A 21,395-nucleotide genomic window follows, 5' to 3' on the forward strand; every position below is an offset into this window, starting at 1 on the left:
GGACAAGGTCTGTGACACCCAGCCTAATGGCTCGTGTATAGTAAACGCTCAACAAAAACGCACTGCATCAGAGAATGAATAATTTGGAGGCAGATGTATTGAACGTCTAATAGTTACCAAGTACTGCGCTTAAAAAGCCACAGAAAAGTGCTTTTCCAAAGTTTCTGGATTTCACTGAAAAGTAAGTTAAAAAAACATTGACCTAATATGGGATTTTTAAAGACTACCATAAACATTTCATAAAATAAAAGTTTAACACTGTAAAAGTAGGAAACCATATTTTTTATGAATAAAAATTATGAGTTTTATGAAAAACTCCCTACATTGTCTTTAAAAATCTCATTCCCTACCTGATCTGTGAAAATATCATCACTGATCGGCTATTTACAGAAGGGCTATTGCAACACCATTCATACAGAAGAGAAACAAAGTATAAAGTAGAAGTAACCCTGGCTCAACACAATCAGGGAAATAAAACTACACACTACGCACAGCCAAGCCATTACCTTGGCGGAAGGATGGAAAGATAGATGTGCTTGGGATCTCCTGGGATGAACCTTGATCTGGTGTGGAATTCTGTGTTTACCAAGTGTGTTTAGGCAAATTACCCCACTGAGTTCTCACAATTAACTTGTGAGATAGATATTACTCCTATCTTACAGGTGCAGAAAGGGGCTTACAGAGATTCACCTTTGTTGGCAGTGATTTGCCCAAGGTGACACACAATCCTAATAATCAGTCGAGCTCAGAGCTTGAGATCTTGGATCCAGGGCTCAATCTACATCCTGCTACCTTCCTGGGAGATTAGGAGAGTGAAACGTCAGCAGAGAAAGGTGTCGCCACTCGGACTACTGTAACATCGCAGTACGATGAATTTGGGCAAATGTGGACCAAATTATCCCACTGTACCTTTTCTCCAAAGTCCAGAGGTACCTCGTATAAAGCTGGAAGAGTGGAGCCTTGGTGAACAGGGGAGAGGTGGTGTGGTCAGGTCTCAGGTTTTCGGAGAGGGGGGTGACCCAGCCCTCGTCTCCCTGGGGGCGTGGCCCGAGGGGGCGTGGCCCGCAGCGGGGCAGGGCGCTCGAGGCGGGGCTTCCCGCCGCAGTAGACGGAGCCGGCGGATTTCCCCGCGTTTGCTCCACGGCACGGTGGGGCTATGGCGAGCGACGGGCCTCCGAGCGGCTCCAGCGCGGCCCCGCGACCGCTGCACTCGGCGCAGGCCGTGGACGTGGCCTCGGCCTCCAATTTCCGGGCCTTCGAGATGCTGCACTTGCACCTGGACCTGCGGGCCGAGTTCGGGCCTCCGGGGCCGGGCCCGGGCAGCAGGAATTTGAGCGGCACCGCGGTCCTGGAGCTGCGCTGCCTGGTGCCCGAGGGCGCCACCGAGCTGCGGCTCGACTCGCACCCGTGCCTCGAGGTGACGGCGGCGTCGCTGCAGCGGCAGCGGCCCGACTCGAAGGAGCAGCCCGCGGAGCCCGTGCACTTCCGCACGCAGCCGTTCTCGCACTACGGCCAGGCCCTGTGCGTGGCCCTTCCGCAGCCCTTCCCGGCCGGCGAGCGCTTCCAGGTTCTCCTCACCTACCGCGTCGGGGAGGGACCCGGGGTGAGTTCGCCCCCTCACCCGGCCACTTCCTGCCCGCCCTTCCAGCCCTCCGAGCTGGCCGCCGGCCGGCATTCACCCCACCCCACCCCCAGGAGAAAGGAGAAGATGCTTCCGCCTTGGCGGAGAGGGGCCTCGGGGCACCCCTGGGCACGCCTCCCGCCCTGAGCTCCCCGCCTTCTTCCCAGGCTGCCCGCTTTCCCTCTTCCGGCTTCAGGCCAGCCTCCGTGCTGTGCACCCTTCGTCTTTTCCACCCTTCCTGCCTCCCCTCCCTAGCGACTGTGGTGGCCTGTCTGCGTTGTTTCCCCCTCATCACGCTGGCGGGCTGCCATTTCTACCTGCAGAGGAAACCTTAGCCGAGGCGGCTTTCAGGATAACGAGCTATTTATAAACCGAATTTAATGTTTCACGGGGCCTTGGGACCTAGGTCCCTGATAACGAGCTACCTAGTTTTTCCTTTATGGCAGCCCTGGACAATGCCGGCCCATGAGCCCTGGATGTTGACTCAGCCCTTTGCCCTACGCGTTCTTGTAGTGCCCCAGGCTGAACTAATCCTGAACCCCCGTAGTTATTTAAGTTTTCTTTTGCCAAGTTCTAGATTTGATGAACGGAAGAATTTGAGTACGAGCGAGAAATGGAATGAGGGTGTAGTAGGCCCTCTCGCTGTTGATGGGAGGACAAATATTGGTATGAAAGGATGGATGGTTCTGTGGCTTACATTTGTGAAAGTCAGAAGCTCCTTCACAGGGAGTTCTGAGGCTGTGGTTGCTAGTCATTCGTCAGGTGGGGTGGCTTGCAAGTTTCAGGGTAGGCTGCTGGCCTACAGACAGTTTACTTATCTAGCTAGCAGTTCCCTTTCACTCTTAGAGGCAGCTCAAAGGGCAGTTCCGTTTCCAGCTCCCGCTATTCAGGGAGTAAATGAACCTGGGGTAGAACTTGCTTAAAAAAGGAAAAGTCCAAAGCAATGCAAATTGACTTCCAAGGCAAAGGGAAAACCCTCCAAGGGTAACGGAATATCTGTAAATGTGTTTGGTTGCTGTGTTTGGTTGTTATAGTCTAGTTTCTGGTTTGGGGCAGGAACTTGGAATCCAACAGGATAACTGGAAATATTAAGCCCTCTCTGAAATTGCCTTCATTTCGAGGTGGCACCTCGAAATGAACAAAAGGAGGGGTTCCCGGGTGACTCGGTTGAGCAGCCGACTCTTGATTTCTGCTCAGGTCATGTTCTCATGGGTTGGTGAAATGGAGCCCTGCTTCCTGCTCCGTGAGAAGAGAGCAGAGCCTGCTTGGGATTCTCTCCCTCTCTCTGTCCCTCCCCAATCTGGGTGCTTGCACTTGCGCTCTCTCCCCCTCCCCCCCCCCCCCCAAATAAATAAGTGAACTTAAAAAAAATCAAAACGAAATAGCTTCCATAGAGACAGAACAACAGAGACCCACACTTTACAAAGAACTGCCCTTTGCCCTGTGAAGGTCTGCATTAAAGGCTCTTGTATGTATTCCTTCTCATTGCCACCATCCCAAGTGAGGACTCTCAACTCACCTTAATCACTGTAGGTAGCAGCCTCTCCCTGACTTTAGACTCTTGAGACAAGTACAAGAGTACTTGTACTGCAGGCTTCTTCATTCTGTCTTCTGTGTCGTTCTAAACAAACAACAAAAAACCTCAACCAAAGATGATGAATAAGAAGTGACGGTGGGGATGACCAGTACTTATTAAGATGTGCCAGGGACTAGTCTATGAGTTTGACAGAAGTTAAATGCATTGTCTTTATATAAGTGCCTAATACAGTGCCTGGCGACACCGTATGTTAGCTCTTCCTGTCATCTCATTAAATTTCTTTCATTAATAGGATTAAAAAAGTTTAGATTAGCAAGACCAGTGAGCCGGTAGTAGAGTTTCCATATAGCCCTCCACACACAGTTTCCCCTCTTAGCATTTTGCAAGTATGATGCCTTTGTTACAATTAACGAACCGATACTGATAACTAAAGTTCGGAGTCTTTTTCAGATTTTCTTCGTTTTTGCTTAATATCTTTTTCTGTCCCAGGATCCCATCCAGAATACCACAGTATATTAGCTTTCATGTATCCTTGGGCTCCCCTTGGCTATGACAGTTTCTCAGACTTTCCTTGTTTTTGATGACCTTGACTGTTTTGAGGAGTATTGGTCAGACATGTTGTAGGATGCTTCTCTATTGGAATTTGTCTGTTTTTCCCATGATCAGACTGTGGTTATTAAAAATTAAAAAAAGTAAAAGTTAATTTTTTACAGCAGTTTTAGGTTCAGAGCAACATTTAGTGGAATGTCACAAAAGTGAAGTGCTGTTTTCATCACATGATAATGAGAATCCATAATATCAACATGATCTCTGACTGTCTGGGGTGATCTCACTCACCTGGCTCAGGTAGTGCCACTTTCTCCAGTCCACAGAAATACCATGTGGTGTTTCTTTCTCCTTCTTTCCATCTGTACTATACTCTTTGGAAAGAGACTCATTAAAATCTTCACACACATAACACACAAATCTCAAAGAAAAAGTTAGCATCTCCATATGGTGTCCTTATGCCTCTTAAAAGTAGGTCTCAAATACCTGTGTTCAAAGCCTTTCAAAGTGCACCTGCCGAGGCATGCCGCCCACCCCTGTATCTGAAACCTACCACCAGCTCCCAGAGACCGTCCATCCGTGCCTTTCTTCATGTTCTATCCGCCTGCTTGAGAGTGTCTTCTCCTCTCCTTTCCAACCATCTCAGTCTGACTCACCTTTAAACCAGAAAGTTTTGCTTCCTGGATTTACCTAATCCTTTTCTAAATTCTAAATGGCACTTGGTGCTGACATATCCTCCCCCAGCCCCCAGCCCCACAGTTAGATCTATGTGGTAAGTAAACTTTTTGCTGTAGGCAAAAATTGGGTTTGTAATAACCATTCAGATTTGCCCTTGGTTAAAGGCTAACAGAAAACAAATTAAGAATTGTATATAGCCAGGGTGCCTCACTGGCTCAGTCAGTGGAATGTGCGACTCTTGATCTCGGGGTTGTAAGTTTGAGCCCCACATTGGGTGTAGAGATTACTTAAACATCTTAAAAAAATTTCTTTAAAGAATTATATATAGCCAATGCCTATAATATAAAATACATTTATTCTGAAAGGATAAGTTTTAGTTTCAGGAATAGAGAATTTAGTTTCAGGAATTTTTTTTTTTTAGAAAATTTTTTTGTTTATTTCGAGAGAGAAAATGTGAGTGGGAAGGGTCAGAGAGAAGGAGACAGAGAATCTCATGTAGGCTTGGTGCTGTCGGCACAGAACCCAAAGCAGGGCTCGAACTCACAGACCATGAGATCAGGACCTGAGCCGAAACCAAGAGTCAGCCCGCTTAATGGACTGAACCACCCAGGCACCCCTGGAGAACACATGTTAATCACAGACTCCTCCCACTTCACTTCTCCTTTTTTTGTGTGTTCTATCAGAAGTTCAAATACAGCTGCTTCCTTATTTTTTTGTAATGTTTATTTAATTTCTTTTTTTTTTTTTTTTAATTTTTTTTCAATGTTTATTTATTTTTGGGACAGAGAGAGACAGAGCATGAACAGGGGAGGGGCAGAGAGAGAGGGAGACACAGAATCGGAAACAGGCTCCAGGCTCTGAGTCATCAGCCCAGAGCCTGACGCGGGGCTCGAACTCCCGGACCGCGAGATCATGACCTGGCTGAAGTCGGACGCTTAACTGACTGCGCCACCCAGGCGCCCCATGTTTATTTAATTTCAAGAGGGGGAGAGAGAGAGAGGGAGAGGGAGAGAGCATGAGCGGGGGAGGGGCAGAGAGAGAGAGAGAGACAGACAGACAGACAGACAGACAGAAGCCAAAGCAGGCTCCAGGCTCCAAGCTGTCAGCATACAGCCCGATGCGGGGCTCAAACCTACAAACCGTGAGACCATGACCTGAGCCAAAAGTCGGACCCTTAACCGATTGAGCCACCAGGTGCCCCTGTTTTGTTTTTTTGATGAGAAACAACTACAGTGTGAAGGACTCAGAGGAGGAAGACCGTATGCCAGGGTCAGAGGTCATGTCTGGAATTCTTAACCATCTGAGCCACCCAGGTGCCCGAGGCCATTTCTAGAATTCTTGAGATGCCTGATGGGATACAGTGAGGAATAGACCCTTTGTGGTGTTTCTTCCATGTGAAGCGGATGTCATACCTTGGCATGGATTCCAAGGTAGATTAAATTCACAGTAGGAGAGAACTTCACAGTTAGGGCCAAATTGCTGGCAGAAGGATTGTAAGGATTCCCTAAAAGTCTCCCATGCCAGCCAACTCCTTTTCCCTGGCTGGACTGAGCTCATGTAGGGGGTGTCAGTTTTGAAATGTTCTTTTATTCTCTTAGGTTTGCTGGCTGGCTCCTGAGCAGACAGCAGGAAAGAAGAAGCCTTTTGTCTATACCCAGGGCCAGGCTGTCCTAAACAGGGCCTTCTTCCCTTGCTTCGACACTCCTGCAGTGAAATGCAGATATTCAGCTCTTATTGAGGTAAGAGGGCTAAGGTTAAGTGTACTTGCCCTTGGGGTTGAAAATATAATTCCAGATCTGTCTGGCCACATTTCAGCTGGTAAATTGTTACATCTGTCCAGTGGCCCCTCTGCAGAATTCCTTCATGTACAGAAGTTTTATTTGTGCTAAATCTCATCAGCTTAGCACAAGTTTCGTGTCTTGAAACCTTTGTGTTCCCCAAGATGGGCTCCAGGTCATTGCTATCACCATGCAGGTTGCCGGCCGTGCTGTCCTTTAAGCTAATCAAAAGGAGACTCTGTCCAGGTAAAATCTCCTAAGCTTTCTCTGTTGTCAGGTCCCAGATGGCTTCACAGCTGTGATGAGTGCTAACACCTGGGAGAAGAGAGGTCCAAATAAGTTCTTCTTCCAGATGTGTCAGCCCATCCCCTCCTATCTGATAGCTTTGGCCATCGGAGATCTGGTTTCGGCGGAAGTTGGACCCAGGTAGGAGACAAAGACCCCCACAGGCAAGGTTGGACTGACCTCGAGCCGAGGAGGCCTCTGACCAGTGGCCCCAGTGTGATGGTCTTTGGGACAGTCTCACATCCTCTCTGAATCCACAGCCTCTCTGCAGCCGAGAAGTGTGTGGTATGAATACAGCGGGAGGAAGTGCTCTTTTTGTCCCGTCCTTTCCTCCTTCCCTCCCTCCCTGCAGTTCTATAATCCTGCTGTCTAGAATGAGCTCATCGGTCCTACTAGCGGTAGCTGCTGTCCTGGGCCACCTCGTGGAGTACGGTTGGCGCTGAGACACCAGTGTCAGATTGATCTTTATTAGTGTCTTTAAGTTCTGAGTTCCCTGCTAGCAATTGTATTTGCTTTGTAATCTTTGTACCAAATCTCCCCGTTTTCTCTAGCAGTCAATTCCTGGAAATATACAACGTTGATGTCATTGTTTCCCTCTGGAGAAGAAAGTGGAAGCTCCTTTTTTTGTCTGCTCCAGATGCATAAACCTGAACCCATGGTGACAGAGAGACCTCCACGAAGTTAGAAGGGTTTCATGGAGATAAATAAGGATTTTGTAAGGTTTCCTGCGAAAAGAAACTTGCCCAGGAGTATAGGTTTTTCCCGACCCTCATACGATCCGCCAGCACAGCGTAATCCTGATGTAAAATGTTAAAGGTTGGATGGTAAAGCTGTGGTGCGTTTCCTGCCTCCGTCGCTGTGGCTCCTTGCTCAGTTCTTGGAGGTGCTGGTGTCCTTGCCAGGATTGGTTACAGCCTCAGACTTTGTAGCTGGGCTCAGTCGTGAATCTTAGTTCCTGGGTTTCAGAGAGAATGATGAATGGGATGCCATTGGCCTCTGCTTCAAGGACACACACTCAAAACAACACCGGTCTTGAAAAGCTAGGTGCTCTTTTTTCATGAAGGGCTGTGTTTCTGACAGATAGGGTAGTAGGTAACCAAAGGAATGTCAGCTTTGCATTGACAGGGAAATAGTTAAGTAAAGTAATGTCATTTTATTTTTATTTTTATTATTTTTAATATGCTTACTTTTTTAATGCTTATTTATTTACTTATTTTGAGAGAGAGAGAGAGAGAGACAGAAAGCAGGGGAGGGACAGAGGGAGAGGGAGAGAGAATCCCAAGCAGACTCTGCACTGTCAGCACAGAGCCCGACTCAAGGCTCCATCTCACGAACCGCAAGATCACGTCCTGAGCCAAAATCCAGAGTCAGTTGATGTCAATTGACCGAACCTCTCAGGCGCCCCGTAAGGGAATGTCATTTTAGAGAATTTTCTCTTACTAGGGTTCCGTTAGTACGACTCTGAGCTGCTAATGAGAAATGAGGGAATGTATTCCAAACACACTGGAGAATGATGATTTTTTTTTTTTTTTTTTGAGCCCTCTGTAATAAAATGATGATCGAGTACATCAATCCAGGGGATAGAATCTGTGTCACCGGTCACGATGACTCATTCCTTCCCCTGTCAGGCAGTCGGGTAGCCAGTCAGGTAGTCGGTCTTTGCCCCACATCTGAGGCTCTTGTGTAGGTACGCAGGATGGCAGGCTCTTCTGGCAAACTTTGTGACCGGTCCCCGTTAGCAGAGGAGGGAGATCCTGGTCCGAAGAGACAGTGGATGTATCCCAGTCGTCGCTTTTATGTATAATCTCTTCTGATCCTTCTGTAACCTCACTGAGGGGGATATTATTGTCTCCATCTTCCCGATACGCAAACCGAGGCTTCAGGTAGAATTGCTTGTGCAGAGTCACATGCGTTTCCATTGCACATCCGGTGCTCGTTGCGCCAGACCACTGGTGATGAGATTCCAGCCTGACCGAGAACACTCCAGTGTCTTCTGACAGAAACCAGTGGGCTGGTGGCAGTATCTTGGATGTCCCCTACCTACCCTGACCTGCACCTCCTAGGTGCAGCACACGGGAGTAGCCTGGGTTTAAGGACTTTGCCAGTTGTGATACCCAAGCTGGTCACAAAGCAGTTCCTTGCAGATTTCTGACTCTCGTGTCACCGTCTTTTCTCAACCTCGTGCCCTGTCACAGCATTTTTGGCGACTTTTTTCTCCGTCTGGATTCCCTGTCCGACACCCAGGGTTGAGGGTGGCTTCAGGGTTTCTCGAGCTCCTCTCTCCAGGGAGCCTTCTCCACCTGATTCAGGCCCCCGCACTCAAGGGCACACTACGGTGTAAGTCCTGGCCGCGGGCATTATCGTGAGCTGTGCTGTGGCAGAAATTTTAAATACCTTCACCTCATTCGTTCTCTGACCCCACGCTCCTAACCTTCCAGCCCTGTGGTGGCCTCACTCCCACTGTATCTGCTTCTCAAGCTCCCAGAGGCCTTTCTTCCTGCAAGCTGTACATTTCCTCCCGGGCACCAGCCTCTTGTGACCTGGCCCATCTTCTCTCCGTGGCCCAGGTGTGGGGTTGATCATCTCCTACCAACATCCCAGGCTGCCTTGCGCGCTGTCCTGCTGCTGTAACTTCTAGCCCCGGCTCCGACCATCCCCTTTTCTCTTTCTTCTGTACCTGGGTGTCTGAGAGAAGTACACAGCTGTGCATACTGATTCTGCTACCCATTTCTGGTTTTTGGTGAAAAGTTGGAATTAAAAGTTGAAATAGACGGGGCACCTGGGTGGCTCAGTTGGTTAAGTGTCTGACTTCGGCTCAGGTCATGATCTCATGGTTCGTGGGTTCGAGCCCCGTGTCAGGCTCTGAGCAGGCTCTGAGTCTGTTTCGGATTCTCTGTCTCCCTCTCTCTGCCCTTCCCCCGTTCATGCTCTGTCTCTCTCTCTCTCTCTCTTTCTCTCTCTTTCAAAAATAAGTAAACATTAAAAATTTTTTTAAGTTGAAATAGACATTTATGTGGTTTTCAAGGAAAATATAACAGATGTAGTCTTCAACTATAGATAGGCTTTCAATATTGTTCAGCAGACCTTTGATTTACCTTTCTGGCTCACTCTCCTGGAAGGAAGGAAGGAAGGAAGGAAGGAAGGAAGGAAGGAAGGAAGGAAGGAAGGAAGGGAAGGGGGAGGGAAGGATTTAAAGGAAGACTTGTCTCTTCAGTTTTCCTATTCAGACACCCTACCCTCACTCCAAGCAATGATCTTGTCTCCTCCTTTATTGAGTATATTTAATTTGTCAGATATGGTCATGTCCACTTCCTGTTTTCCATGTCAAAAATCATCTTCATCTGCCTTCATTCGTCCCCTTTTTCCCCCTGGACTCTGAAGAGGGGTCCCCCCTTCTGTTTAAAGCCAAATCTCTTCATCTGAGCCATCATTGACTCAGCCCCTCCCCCAGATCCCATGGGGCCTTGCCTTATTGCTCACCCCTCGCTCTTCAAATGGGTAGTCTCCCTGCCCCCCACTGGCTCTTTCCTTCTGACCCCTAACCATGTTCCTGTTTCCCCTAGTTCAAAAACAAAGCAAAAAACAAACTCATGGACTCCACACTCCTTTCTGGCACACTGTTTCTGCTTCCTTTCTTAGCCAAGTTTCTTAGAACAGTAGTATATACACTCCCTCACCCCCCATTTACTGCCTGGACCCATTGGAATCAACACCTCTCGGGGTCACACCGCAGAAACTCCTGTAGTAAGAGAGGCCACTGGCCTCAACATGTACCACACATTGGCTGCTCTTCAGTGCTTGTCTTGATGTTCTCCTCTTTTTCTTTTGCCTCTGTTGACCCTCCTCTGGCCTCATGACACAATTCTGTCCTGGTTCCAGGACCTCCTGGTTCGCCCCTTCTGGTCTCCTTTGTGGGCTCTTCTCTGCCCAACCCCACGTGTGCTGGTGTCACCCAAGATTCTGATTTTGACCCATTATCCTACATACGTCACTTAGGGATACTCACTGTTGTAATTTAAGGTATTTTCTGGGTACTGCAGCTAGAGCGATCCGTCAAGACTCAATCCGATAATACCACTTACTGGTATAAAATGCTCTCATGGGGGCGCCTCATGGGTGGCTCGGTCAGTTAAGGGTCCAACTTGGGCTCAGGTCACAATCTCATGGTTCATGAGTTCAAGCCCCGCTCTGGGTCTCCAGAAAGTGGGGGAAAGGAAACCAACATTTAGTACATGAGGCATTGTATAAGGGGTTTTTATATGCTGTCTTTATTTCATTTTTACCACTCGTTTTCCAGATGAGGAAACAGGCTCAGAGAAGTCAGTGACTTTTGCAAGGTCACATTCAGTGTTGGACACGTAAAATTGTAGCAGTGTGAGTTTGAGCCTGTTGCACACGGGAGGCTGCTGCCTCCACAGTGCTCTGTCGCGATCTCATTTATCCGTCCCTTGGACCCATGCAGGTGATCTGACCTTGCATCTCCTGTCTCTGCGGCCACATTGTCACATTCCTTTGGCTCCAGTAGAAGACTGCCAGTTTTCTACAGGTGCTTTCGGGATCGGGTCTCCACAATAGGTCTCCAAACACCATTCTTCTTTTTCTGTGCTTTTGTCTTTAGGAGCCGGGTGTGGGCTGAGCCCTGCCTGATCAAGGCTGCCAAGGAGGAGTACAACGGGGTGGTAGAAGATTTTCTGGCAACAGGAGAGAAACTTTTTGGACCCTACGTTTGGGGAAGGTGCGGTATCACATTGACTCTGATGTCTTTTGTTAAACTTGAGTCCCGGAGCAGAGTTCCCCAATCCAGAAGTAAAGGAAAGGAGGGAAAGAATGAGGAAGGGATGAGCCAGGCCTTGTTCATTATTGCTGAGGAGGGGACCCTGACAGGGTTATTGAAGGGACCAAAATGTGCCTTCCAGCCGCTAAGTGTGGAGATCAGGAAACACTGTCAGGGGACCTTTGTCGACTTACTTTCCTGGCTGCTAAAAGCAGCCACATACTCTCATTTTTCCCTTTGACATCTCCAGACTTCAGCCTCCTCAGATAAAAGGCTCTGTTAGGTCTTTGTGACCCCAGGTGGGCTTTGTGTCACCGGTGAGCTAACTGTTGATAGAGCTGACCATATGCCCATCCCCTGGTGTGAAGGAGAATGGAGAGCAAGTCTCAGAGAGGCGCCTCCACGAGAGCAAAACCCGGGGAAAGGGAAGTCCCAGCGAGCTGGCCGGGGGACTGAGGAGCCTGGGCGTCATCTCAGCACGGTGCCCGGTGTTGAACACCGCCTGTTCAGTGGCTGCATCTCTCAGGACTGAGGGTCGGGGCTGGGAGGCGAGGCAGGGTCAGCCCTGGGGAGCCGAGGCCTGTCTGTGACCTCCCGTTTTCTCGGCAGGTATGACCTGCTCTTCATGCCCCCATCCTTTCCATTTGGAGGAATGGAGAACCCTTGTCTGACCTTTGTCACCCCCTGCCTGCTAGCAGGGGACCGCTCCTTGGCTGATGTCATCATCCATGAGATCTCCCACAGTTGGTTTGGGAACCTGGTCACCAATGCCAACTGGGGTGAATTCTGGCTCAATGAAGGTTTCACCATGTATGCCCAGAGGAGGATCTCTACTGTCCTCTTTGGTAAGCCAGCCCTCAGGTCCCCTCCTTCTCCTAGGGGCCCTATCCCCAGTTCCTTAGCCAGTGAGGCCAATGTGGTCTCCTTTGAAGTTTCGGGACACAAGCGGGTGTGAGGGGAGGAGCAGTAAGTAGTGCAGAAAGTTCTGGTGAGAGGCCATGGAGGGCCAACTCTAGACAAACGTTCGTTCTAAGCGTGTGATCTCTACTTCGTTCCATGTCGTTAAGTTAGCAGGCTTAGGGGAAGGGAATCTCACAAATTGCGTGTTGACTGATAGGGGACCTAACAGCGAAAGGACCCCCTCATCAAAGCTGAGGACACACTTGATGCTCTGTTCTCCCAACAGCCGAGCAGCCACTGGGTAGAGTTGCCCAGGGCTGTTCACCCAGATAGCTAGTTAATTTTATGAATGAATCAGGGGCGTCTGGCTGCCTCAATCGGTAGAGCATGCAACTGTTGATCTTGGGGTTGTGTGTTTGAGCCCCACCCACGTTTGGTGTAGAGATTACTGTAAAATATTAAAAATAAATTTAAAAAGACCATTATAATGATACCTTCTAATGAACACTTACATACCAGCTTTGTCCTAGGCATCTTATTAAAAATAATACATCATTTAAGGGGCACCTGGGGGGCTCAGTTGGCTAAGCGTCTGACTTTGGCTCAGGTCATGATCTCGCAGTTTGTGGGTTTGAGCCCTATGTTGGGCTCTGTGCTGACAGCTCGGAGCCTGGAGCCTGTTTCAGATTCTGTGTCTCCCTCTCTCTCTGTCCCTCTCCTGCTCACTCTCTGTCTCTCTCAAAAATAAATAAACATTAAAAAAATTTAAAACAAATACATCACTTAACAATTTTACCGTAGCCTGATAAAAGAGATATTATTTTCATTTTATATATGAGTCCACTGTGACTCAAAAAGTATAAGTAATGTGCCCAAGCCACTTAGCAGCTGAGGACAGAACCCCAAATTGAGCCCAGGTGGGCTTTTAAAATCTTTTCTCAACGTTGTCTCATTATTGAAAACCTGCTATAGATCAGATACTATAAAAAAAATAATGTTTATTATTTCTGTCATCAAAATCTCTTTTGATGTACATGGGAAAACACATACAATGCATTTATCCATAATCTCACTGTTCAGAGAGAATGTAATATATCCTTTCAAACATTTTTCTATGCGTGTGTGTGAATCATCAGACCTTAAAACTGCCTTTTTTTTTAACTTAATAAAGTTAAACATTTTCCCAAGTCATTAAATTTTCTATAGCTGCATGGTATGGCCATTTCTTAATTTATTCAATCAGTCTCCAATATTTTCCGTTTTCCTAATGAAAGAATAGTTTGACAAATACTTTTATATCGAAATGTTCACACATGTCTCAGATGGTCTCAACAAAGATAGATTCCTAGAGACATAATTTCTGGATCTGAACATTTTAAAGGCTTTTTAGCACACATTGTCCATTGCCTCCCAGAAAGTTTGTGCAGATCTACACTTTCATCCAGAGTATGTAGAGCAAAAGCCTATGTGTGAATATCTTAATCAGCCGCTAAGAATCCTGCTACCAAATATTATCATCCAGCCACACAGATGAAGAAATTGAGGCTCAGAGAGATTAAATACCTTGCCCAGAGTCAGAACACCTTGTGAGTGGCAGAGGTGGCTGGTTCAAAACCTGGTCCCCTTTCCCTCAACCATTCCCTCAGTCCTTTTTAGAACCAGAGGAGATGTAGAGACCCTTATAAAAATTATGGGTGACCGTTTGTCTTGTCTGACAGGAACGGTCAAATGAATATATAATCTTTCTATTTTTATTTTTTTTAGTAGCTCACATTTTTTTTTTTTAAGTTTATTTCAGAGAGAGGGAGAGAGAGAGAGAGAAGGAGCGGGGGCCGGGGGTGGGGGCAGAGAGGGAGAGAGAGAGAAAGAGAGAGAATCCCAAGCAAGTTCCACGCTTAGTGCAGAGCCCAACACAGGGCTCAATCTCACAACCATGAGATCCTGACCTGAGTCAGTATCAAGAGTTGGACACTTGGGGCGCCTGGGTGGCGCAGTCGGTTAAGCGTCCGACTTCAGCCAGGTCACGATCTCGCGGTCCGTGAGTTCGAGCCCCGCGTCAGGCTCTGGGCTGATGGCTCGGAGCCTGGAGCCTGTTTCCGATTCTGTGTCTCCCTCTCTCTCTGCCCCTCCCCCGTTCATGCTCTGTCTCTCTCTCTGTCCCCAAAATAAATAAAAAATGTTGGAAAAAAAAAAAAAAAAAGAGTTGGACACTTAACCGACTGAGCCACTCAGACCCCCCTATAATCTGCTCTTTTTAAAAAATTTTATTTATTTTTGAGTGTGAGCGGGGGAGGGGCAGAAAGAGAGGGGGACAGAGGATTGAAAGTGGGCTCCATGCGGACGGCAGAGAGCCTGACACGGGGCTCGAACCCACGAACCGTGAGATCATGACCTGAGGAAGTCAGACGCTTAACCGACCTAGCCATCCAAGCGTCCCCTCTATAATCTGTTTTTATAGAAAATCAAATTAATATCTCTAAAAATAAAAATCTATTGATAAGGAAAGGTAACAGGAAAAGGCATGAGATTCCCTCATCGTTGTGTGCGGGTGAGACTGACAGCCTGAGCTTAACCAACTGCTTTCTTAGGCCAGAGCAACAGGGAGCTAGGAGCTGAGTCAGGTTCTCTGTCATTGACCCCTCTTGCCCTGGGATCCCCAGGAGGGTAAAGATACTAAGCCTCAGTTATCTGTCATTTTTCTGTGGCCACAAGGGGGCAGCAACCGTCCTCTGTCCAGAAAGTATACTTGGACGTGATGTTACACTTTGTAGAGACCTAGGGTTTCTTTTTGTCCTAGGCTCTGCTTACACCTGCTTAGAAGCTGCAACCGGGCGGGCTCTGCTTCGACAGCACATGGACATCACTGGCGAGGAAAACCCACTCAACAAGCTCCGAGTGAAGATTGAACCAGGTCCAGGAGGCTCCTCTGTCTGACTCTCCCCTCCCCTAAATTGGGCTTGGAGCCCCAAATTATTTTGAACCTCATATTGATCAGTGCACACCTTGAATACTCTCCTTGGGAAGGAAGAGCCCTCCAGAGCTCTTTGTAGCTGTTCCCTGGCCTCTAGACAGACTCAATCCAAGCCATTCCAGCCAGATAGGAGTTCTTTCCAGTTTTGTGCAGTTTTTAATGACTATACCATTGCCATCCATTTGTGCAGGCCCATACCCTTCTTTTTCTATCAAGTCAGACCTGTGGTTTTGTAGATTAAGTGTTAGCCTTATTTTATGGAGGATATGAGTGAGCACCCAACAAGTCAAATGACTTGTCCAAGGTCATGTGTTCTTTTCTAACGTTTTTCCTTAGTCCCCTGTGTGACTAATCTAAAACTTTTTCATGCAATTTAAGCTCACGTTCCTTGATGCCAATGACCATGAAAATGAACTTCTTGTAGACTGGTAATTAGTTTATTTTGGTCTAGAACATTCATGGAAACAACCAGTTGTTCTGGGAGGGGAGGTTGTGCATGTAGGTGGTGACCAATAGAAAAGGCACTGAGCCCTGTGCTCAGTCCTAAGACTCAATGGAACCCAATGGAGCAAAGCAATCCCAGGAAAAAGGAAATTTGTCAATTCCCCTGGAAGGTTGCTTCTTTGTCCTCTTATTATGTCCATAATTCGTGACCCTTTAAGATCAACTTTGAAGTGGTTTGAGAGAGGCTAAGATGGATCTGGAAACATTCCTGGCCTTGCTGAACCTGGGGAAGCTGAATTCTGATCTCTTCCATAACTACTCTCTGAATCTGGAGCTGGAGAAGAACAATGAAGGCGACAGGTTACAAGTGTCTGCTTTCTCTGCTAGGTGTGGACCCAGATGATACCTACAACGAGACCCCCTATGAGAAAGGCTTCTGCTTTGTCTCATACCTGGCCCACTTGGTGGGTGATCAGGATGAGTTTGACAATTTTCTCAAGGTATAGTCAACTCAGGAGGGGTGAAAGGAGAACGTGCAGAGAAACCAGCTGGGCCAGAGGACGGGGGTAGAGGCAGGGGCTGAAGGGACAAGGGGTTGGAGGAGAATCCAAGGAACAGAGGGACTCTGCTCCCCAGGGGATCCAGAAGGACTGAAAAGTACCTCCCTCCCTGCAGGCCTATGTTAATGAATTCAAATTCCAAAGTATCTTAGCTGATGACTTTCTAGAATTCTACTTGGAATACTTCCCTGAGCTGAAGAAGAAGAGAGTGGATTCCATTCCAGGTGAGCAGAGGAGCCGGCCTACAGGCTTCTAGAAGACAGTAGAGAATTATGGCTAATTCACATCTGGGAAGACTAAGCTGGGGCAGGAAAACGAACTGGAGTCACGTAGCAAGTGGCAAACAGCCTTGTCCCACGAGAATGACTCTTTCTGCTCCTCTTGACCTCATTTTCTCCACTTTGTCTCTTCAGTCTCTCTTCTCTGTCCTCATTTTCCTCACATCTGCACACACTCAACCAAACCCCCAACTCTGCCCCAGAGAGTTGCCACGGCCCAGGCCGTGACCTAGGGCATTGGTCCTGGCAGCAGCCCTGCCTTGTGAGTGTGGAGTCCCCTCGTTCAGCCTTCCGAGTGAAGGAAAATCCCAGCGGCAGCCCTGATTTCAGCTGGGGAGGCACTGCTTCCTAAGAGAGAGTAGATGGTGGCCTGTCACAGATGAGGCAACCCACTTCATGCTGTGCCGACCCTGAGTCTGTCCATCATCGGGCTGGCAAAGTCAGCTCCCTGCTGACAGCCGGGACTGGTCAGGCCTGGAGCACCTACTCTCTGCTTGGAGGCCCACACTTCAAGGTCATGAGACTCTGTGGCTAACGAAAGTTAATAATTACTGAGTGCTTACTATGCACCAGGCAGGATGCTAAACTCATAATGTGTATTTGCTTATTTAATCCTCACCACTGCCAACTAAGGGCCTCCTACCCTGCCTTTTATCGTTTTACAGATAAAAGGCACAGAGAGGTGAAGTTACATGCCCATGGCCTCCCAGCTAGTTAATGGCAGAGCAGAGCAGAGATAGGAGCCCAGGCAGCCCGGGAGGTTCTGCACCAAGCCGTTCAGGTCATCTGAAGGAGAACGTGAACTTGATTGACACTAGGAAAGCATTCATCCACTTGGTTCTGACAGCAGTGTTTATTTGGAGCAAAAACCACTGTCACAGTAGAAAAGGAGGCAGTCTAGTCTGACTGTAACAGTCTAGGTCTCAGTATAAGTGGACCTGACTGAAGCAGGTGGTTGCGTGGGGTAGTGATATTAAGCGTTAGGGATGGATGGAGGCAGACAGGAGCTTGAGGTCTCCGTGTTGCTGGAGCAAATTGACCTCGATGCTACCAGAGCATTCTGACAGTACCTTCTCTCCTTCTACCAAACAGGTTTTGAGTTTGATCGGTGGTTGAACACCCCTGGCTGGCCCCCCTACCTCCCTGACCTCTCCCCTGGGGACTCGCTTATGAAGCCTGCTGAAGAGCTGGCCCAGCTGTGGGTGACCAAGGAGCTGGACATGAAGGCCATTGAAGCTGTGGCCATTTCTACCTGGAAGACCTACCAGCTGGTTTACTTCCTAGATAAGATCCTCCAGAAATCCCCTCTCCCTCCCGGTAAGAAAGCGGGTAAATCCAGGTTCCTGGTGTACAGAGCTTTATATCAGGAGCTAGAGGGAGACTGGGAGGGAAGCCCTTGCAATGCCTACCCCTAGGCCATTGCCAGGTGTTAGCAGGTGGATGCAAGCACTTCACAAGAAACACGTCAACAGGTGATGTAAGTCATACATGCAAATGCCCTGGGGAACAGAATAATGAAGCCTAGCATTTGCTGAGCCCTCTGGGTCAGCAGGTAATTCTTTTAAACTCTACGTCTGAGGTCATTGAGTCCTCGTAACTACTCTGTGCCTAGCTGCTGTGATTGTAACCCCCAGGTGATGGAGAATGAACTTGAGCACAATTAGGTCACATGGCCCATAAACGCTGGGGCTGGGATTTGGAAGCTGTCAACCACTAATGCTAAGTTGCTGCTCAGCCAGAAATAGCAGTCACCCAGGGGTGTTGTAAAGAGAAAAAGTGAACACCAGACTAACTTTTAGCTGGTGGTGGTGGTGGGAGGAAAAATGGGACACAGGGTATTTGAGGAGGATACCTGTGCTTTATTCCTGGAGGGCAAATGGAAGATGGCAGAAAGTGTGTAATTTGATGGAAGAGCCTTAGAAATTAAGGTAAATTCGGAAATAGGACATTACCCTTTCAGAGCAGAAGATGACCAGAATGAGCATAAAATGGGTGGGTGGGAACCTCCTTGACGTCATTCCCGGAACCTCCGGAGTGCCTATGGACAGACTGCTGAGACTGGAGTTTGGCCTCTGGCTCGTGGCTCTGATGAAACAGCCGTTAAAAACCCATTTCCTCTTTTCAGGGAATGTGAAGAAACTGGGAGAGACTTACCCAAAGATCTCCAACTCCCAGAATGCGGAGCTCCGGCTCCGATGGGGCCAGATCGTCATTAAGAATGACCACCAGGAGGATTTCTGGAAAGTGAAGGAATTCCTCCAGAGCCAGGTGGGTGAGCCCCACCTCCTTGTCCCCCTCAAGGCACGAGGTGGGCCGCTCAGCCTTATTGGCAGTAGTCCTGCAGGTAGAGCCTCACTCTCTGCCCTTCTCTGGAGCAGAGGAGGGAGGGAGGGCGGGAGGGAAAGGACCTCGGGAGGACCCTGATCAACAGTCTCCTTCCTGAGTGTGGCTGGTGGAGGTGTTGCCTGGGGAAGAAGCCTCCAGGGTTGGGGAGCCTTTTCCAGATCCCCCGGTAAAAGCCAGTCAGAGCTACCCCCCACCTGGGAACAAAGGTAAAGCGGGACTGGAGGGCCGGTCTTGCGGGGCCCAAGGACCAGAGAGACAGCAAAGGGTGAGATCATAGGTTCCTGCTTCCTGGGGGGAAGCTCGTGACCTGGGAGGGCTCAGGCGGCAGCAGGAGCCTGCCCTGCCGGGCGAGGTGGGGCTGGGTAGGAAGTGGCACCCCGATGCCTACATCTGTTTGCGACGGGAGCTCCGTACCTGTCTGCAGGTGTTCTGTGCCATCGGAGGGCTTCTCCGAGCCTCTGGAGTTGAGGAACTTTGTGATGTGGCAATCTCACGTTGATGTGGATTTGACTTGTGGGTTTTCTTGCACTTGACCGCAGTTGGGCCTCACGTGGCCCTCAGTTTTACGTGCTGCAGCCTTTGCTACCGGCTCTTAGCTTGGCATCTAAGCACTTACAGCCTCCTAGGTTCGGACCCCCATTGTGCCTGCCCTCCTCATTTGCTCTGTTGAGTGTAGATGCCCCTGTGCTGTCATGGACTGTGAAGACCTAAGATCTACCCACGTGGATCTTTGGCCCCCAAGAAGATGCCAGAATAAGAGCACACCTGCCAGGACACTCCTCATTCCAACACTGATACCCACATCCCTTTTGGCACCTGATGAGGCGTGCCGCTAGAGCAGGGCCAGGGGCCATGCAGACGCACGCACGGAGCAGCCTGCTTAGGCCACGCGTGTGCGTGTGTTTCTTGCAGGGGAAACAGAAGTACACTCTTCCGCTGTACCATGCGATGATGGGTGGCAGCGAGGTGGCCCAGACCCTTGCCAAGGAGACCTTCAAGGCCACCGCCCCCCAACTCCACAGCAACGTTGTCAACTACGTCCAGCAGATCGTGGCGCCCAAGGGCAGTTAGAAGCTCGTGGGCATGGCCTCTGCCTCTTCAGACTTCGCAGGCTTTCAGAATACTGTTCCCAAATTCCAGTTCTCCAGTCAAATTCCTGAAGTTTACACACCCTCGGAAAAATCTGTTCTCTGGCTTGGGGGCTGCGACTCTTGGGCCTCTGCTTTGGTGGGAACTTCTCTGGACCGGGAAGTCCTGAGACCAGAGAACCTTCCACAGCTCTCTACTGCAGGCTGCGGGCTGTGGTGACGGCAGGCAATTTTCTCCCCCTCCCCACTCTCTGGGAAGAGCAGAGAGGATTTTCTGGTCCTTTCTCTTCCCTTCTCTTCCCTCTCCTTTTCTTTCCTTTCCTTTTCTGATTCTTGAAGTACTGTGCAAAGGGCTGCATTCTGGGAATTCTTTTTTTTTTCCAGGTTTAATCTTTATTTTAATAAATATTTTTAAGTGAAAAGTATTTGAGTCAGAGTTACAATCTGAGTGATTGAAATTTCTGCTTCCATGCACGCCCTCTGTGGGCAAGTAGTCTGAGCAGGTCACTGGGGACCCCCCCAGAAGCTGACAGCACTTTCCTGCCCGTAGGGAACCCCCAGGGTCAGGAGGTAGGGGTCCCACACACACAGAGATGAAAACATACACAGCGGTATGGCTGAAGCACACCTGTAGCAAATGAACTTCATTCCAGTTCTCTCTAAGGCAGCTAAATTCTCTACCCGTGGCGCCATTCCTGTTCATCCATTCCATTGCTTAAAAAATGTGTATTTTAGTGATTTTTCTCCGGCCTTCTCACAGTCCCTGGGGCTTCACCGGGACTCCCCTGCTTTTGATCCTGGATAAGTATTTTAATGATGTGGTAATAAATAGAGTCTGCCCAGAACTTTGGCACTAAGTTCTGCTTTCCTGGTTTCAACATGGGGATCTAAGCAGTTAGCAGCTTGGATTTGGGGTGTGGGATGAGGGGAGAGTCATGAAAAAATATTTAAATATGTTGAAGCTGCCTTTCAGGCACAGGAATACAAGGCACTCTTGACCATTGTGGCTGTGTCCTTGGCTTTGAGGTTGTCCATTCGGCCTCCCTTCCCTGCACAGGGGTTGGGAAAGAAAACACAGCGTAGCCACTGAAATAGATTTGTTCTTGCTCTTAACCAGAGGAAGGGAATGGTGGTGACCAGGTGGCGGGCCAGTGAGGCCTCTGTCCCCTGGCACACCCAGAGCTTCACCAGCAGAAGAGAGAACTTTGGGTCTGAGGAGAGGGATTTGGAGGCCCAGGACTGTCAGAGCTCTGGTAGGCCCTGACACTTTGATGGCAGACTGTCTCCATGGTTCTTTCGAGGCTGTTCCTGGTGCTATGCTATCGGCAAGGATGATTTTAGGGCCATCCAGATTTACCCCCCAGCTCGGAGTCTGCTTTACCAGCTCTGAGACCAGTGGCTGTCTTTCCTTGTTTGCACAAGAACGTATGGCATGATAGTTCTGGTAATAGTAATGGCGAAGAGTCTCCGTGGAAGCAGAAGGCTGGAAAGGTCTTCCTCTGATGGCTGCTCTTTGACCCCACTAACTTTGTGAGCCCTCACATTGCACAGCATGGGGATCCTGACTTGTGTCACCTGCCCTGCTCACC

General features: G+C 48.9%; 1 protein-coding gene across 1 annotated transcript; it reads left to right on the forward strand.

Annotated features, from left to right (window-relative positions):
• Window positions 1-1,086: 1,086 nt before the first annotated feature.
• LOC122476341 (arginyl aminopeptidase) lies at window positions 1,087-20,228 on the forward strand. The gene is made up of 11 exons (XM_043568909.1): window positions 1,087-1,603; window positions 5,981-6,121; window positions 6,438-6,586; window positions 11,064-11,180; window positions 11,829-12,064; window positions 14,917-15,030; window positions 15,922-16,034; window positions 16,210-16,318; window positions 17,465-17,689; window positions 18,498-18,640; window positions 19,631-20,228. The coding sequence occupies exons 1-11, from the start codon at window positions 1,157-1,159 to the stop codon at window positions 19,787-19,789; spliced, it is 1,953 nt and encodes a 650-aa protein (XP_043424844.1). The 5' UTR covers window positions 1,087-1,156; the 3' UTR covers window positions 19,790-20,228.
• The last annotated feature ends 1,167 nt before the right edge of the window (window positions 20,229-21,395 follow it).

This window comes from Prionailurus bengalensis, chromosome E4, assembly GCF_016509475.1.
Source record: "Prionailurus bengalensis isolate Pbe53 chromosome E4, Fcat_Pben_1.1_paternal_pri, whole genome shotgun sequence".
Taxonomy (NCBI): domain Eukaryota; kingdom Metazoa; phylum Chordata; class Mammalia; order Carnivora; family Felidae; genus Prionailurus; species Prionailurus bengalensis.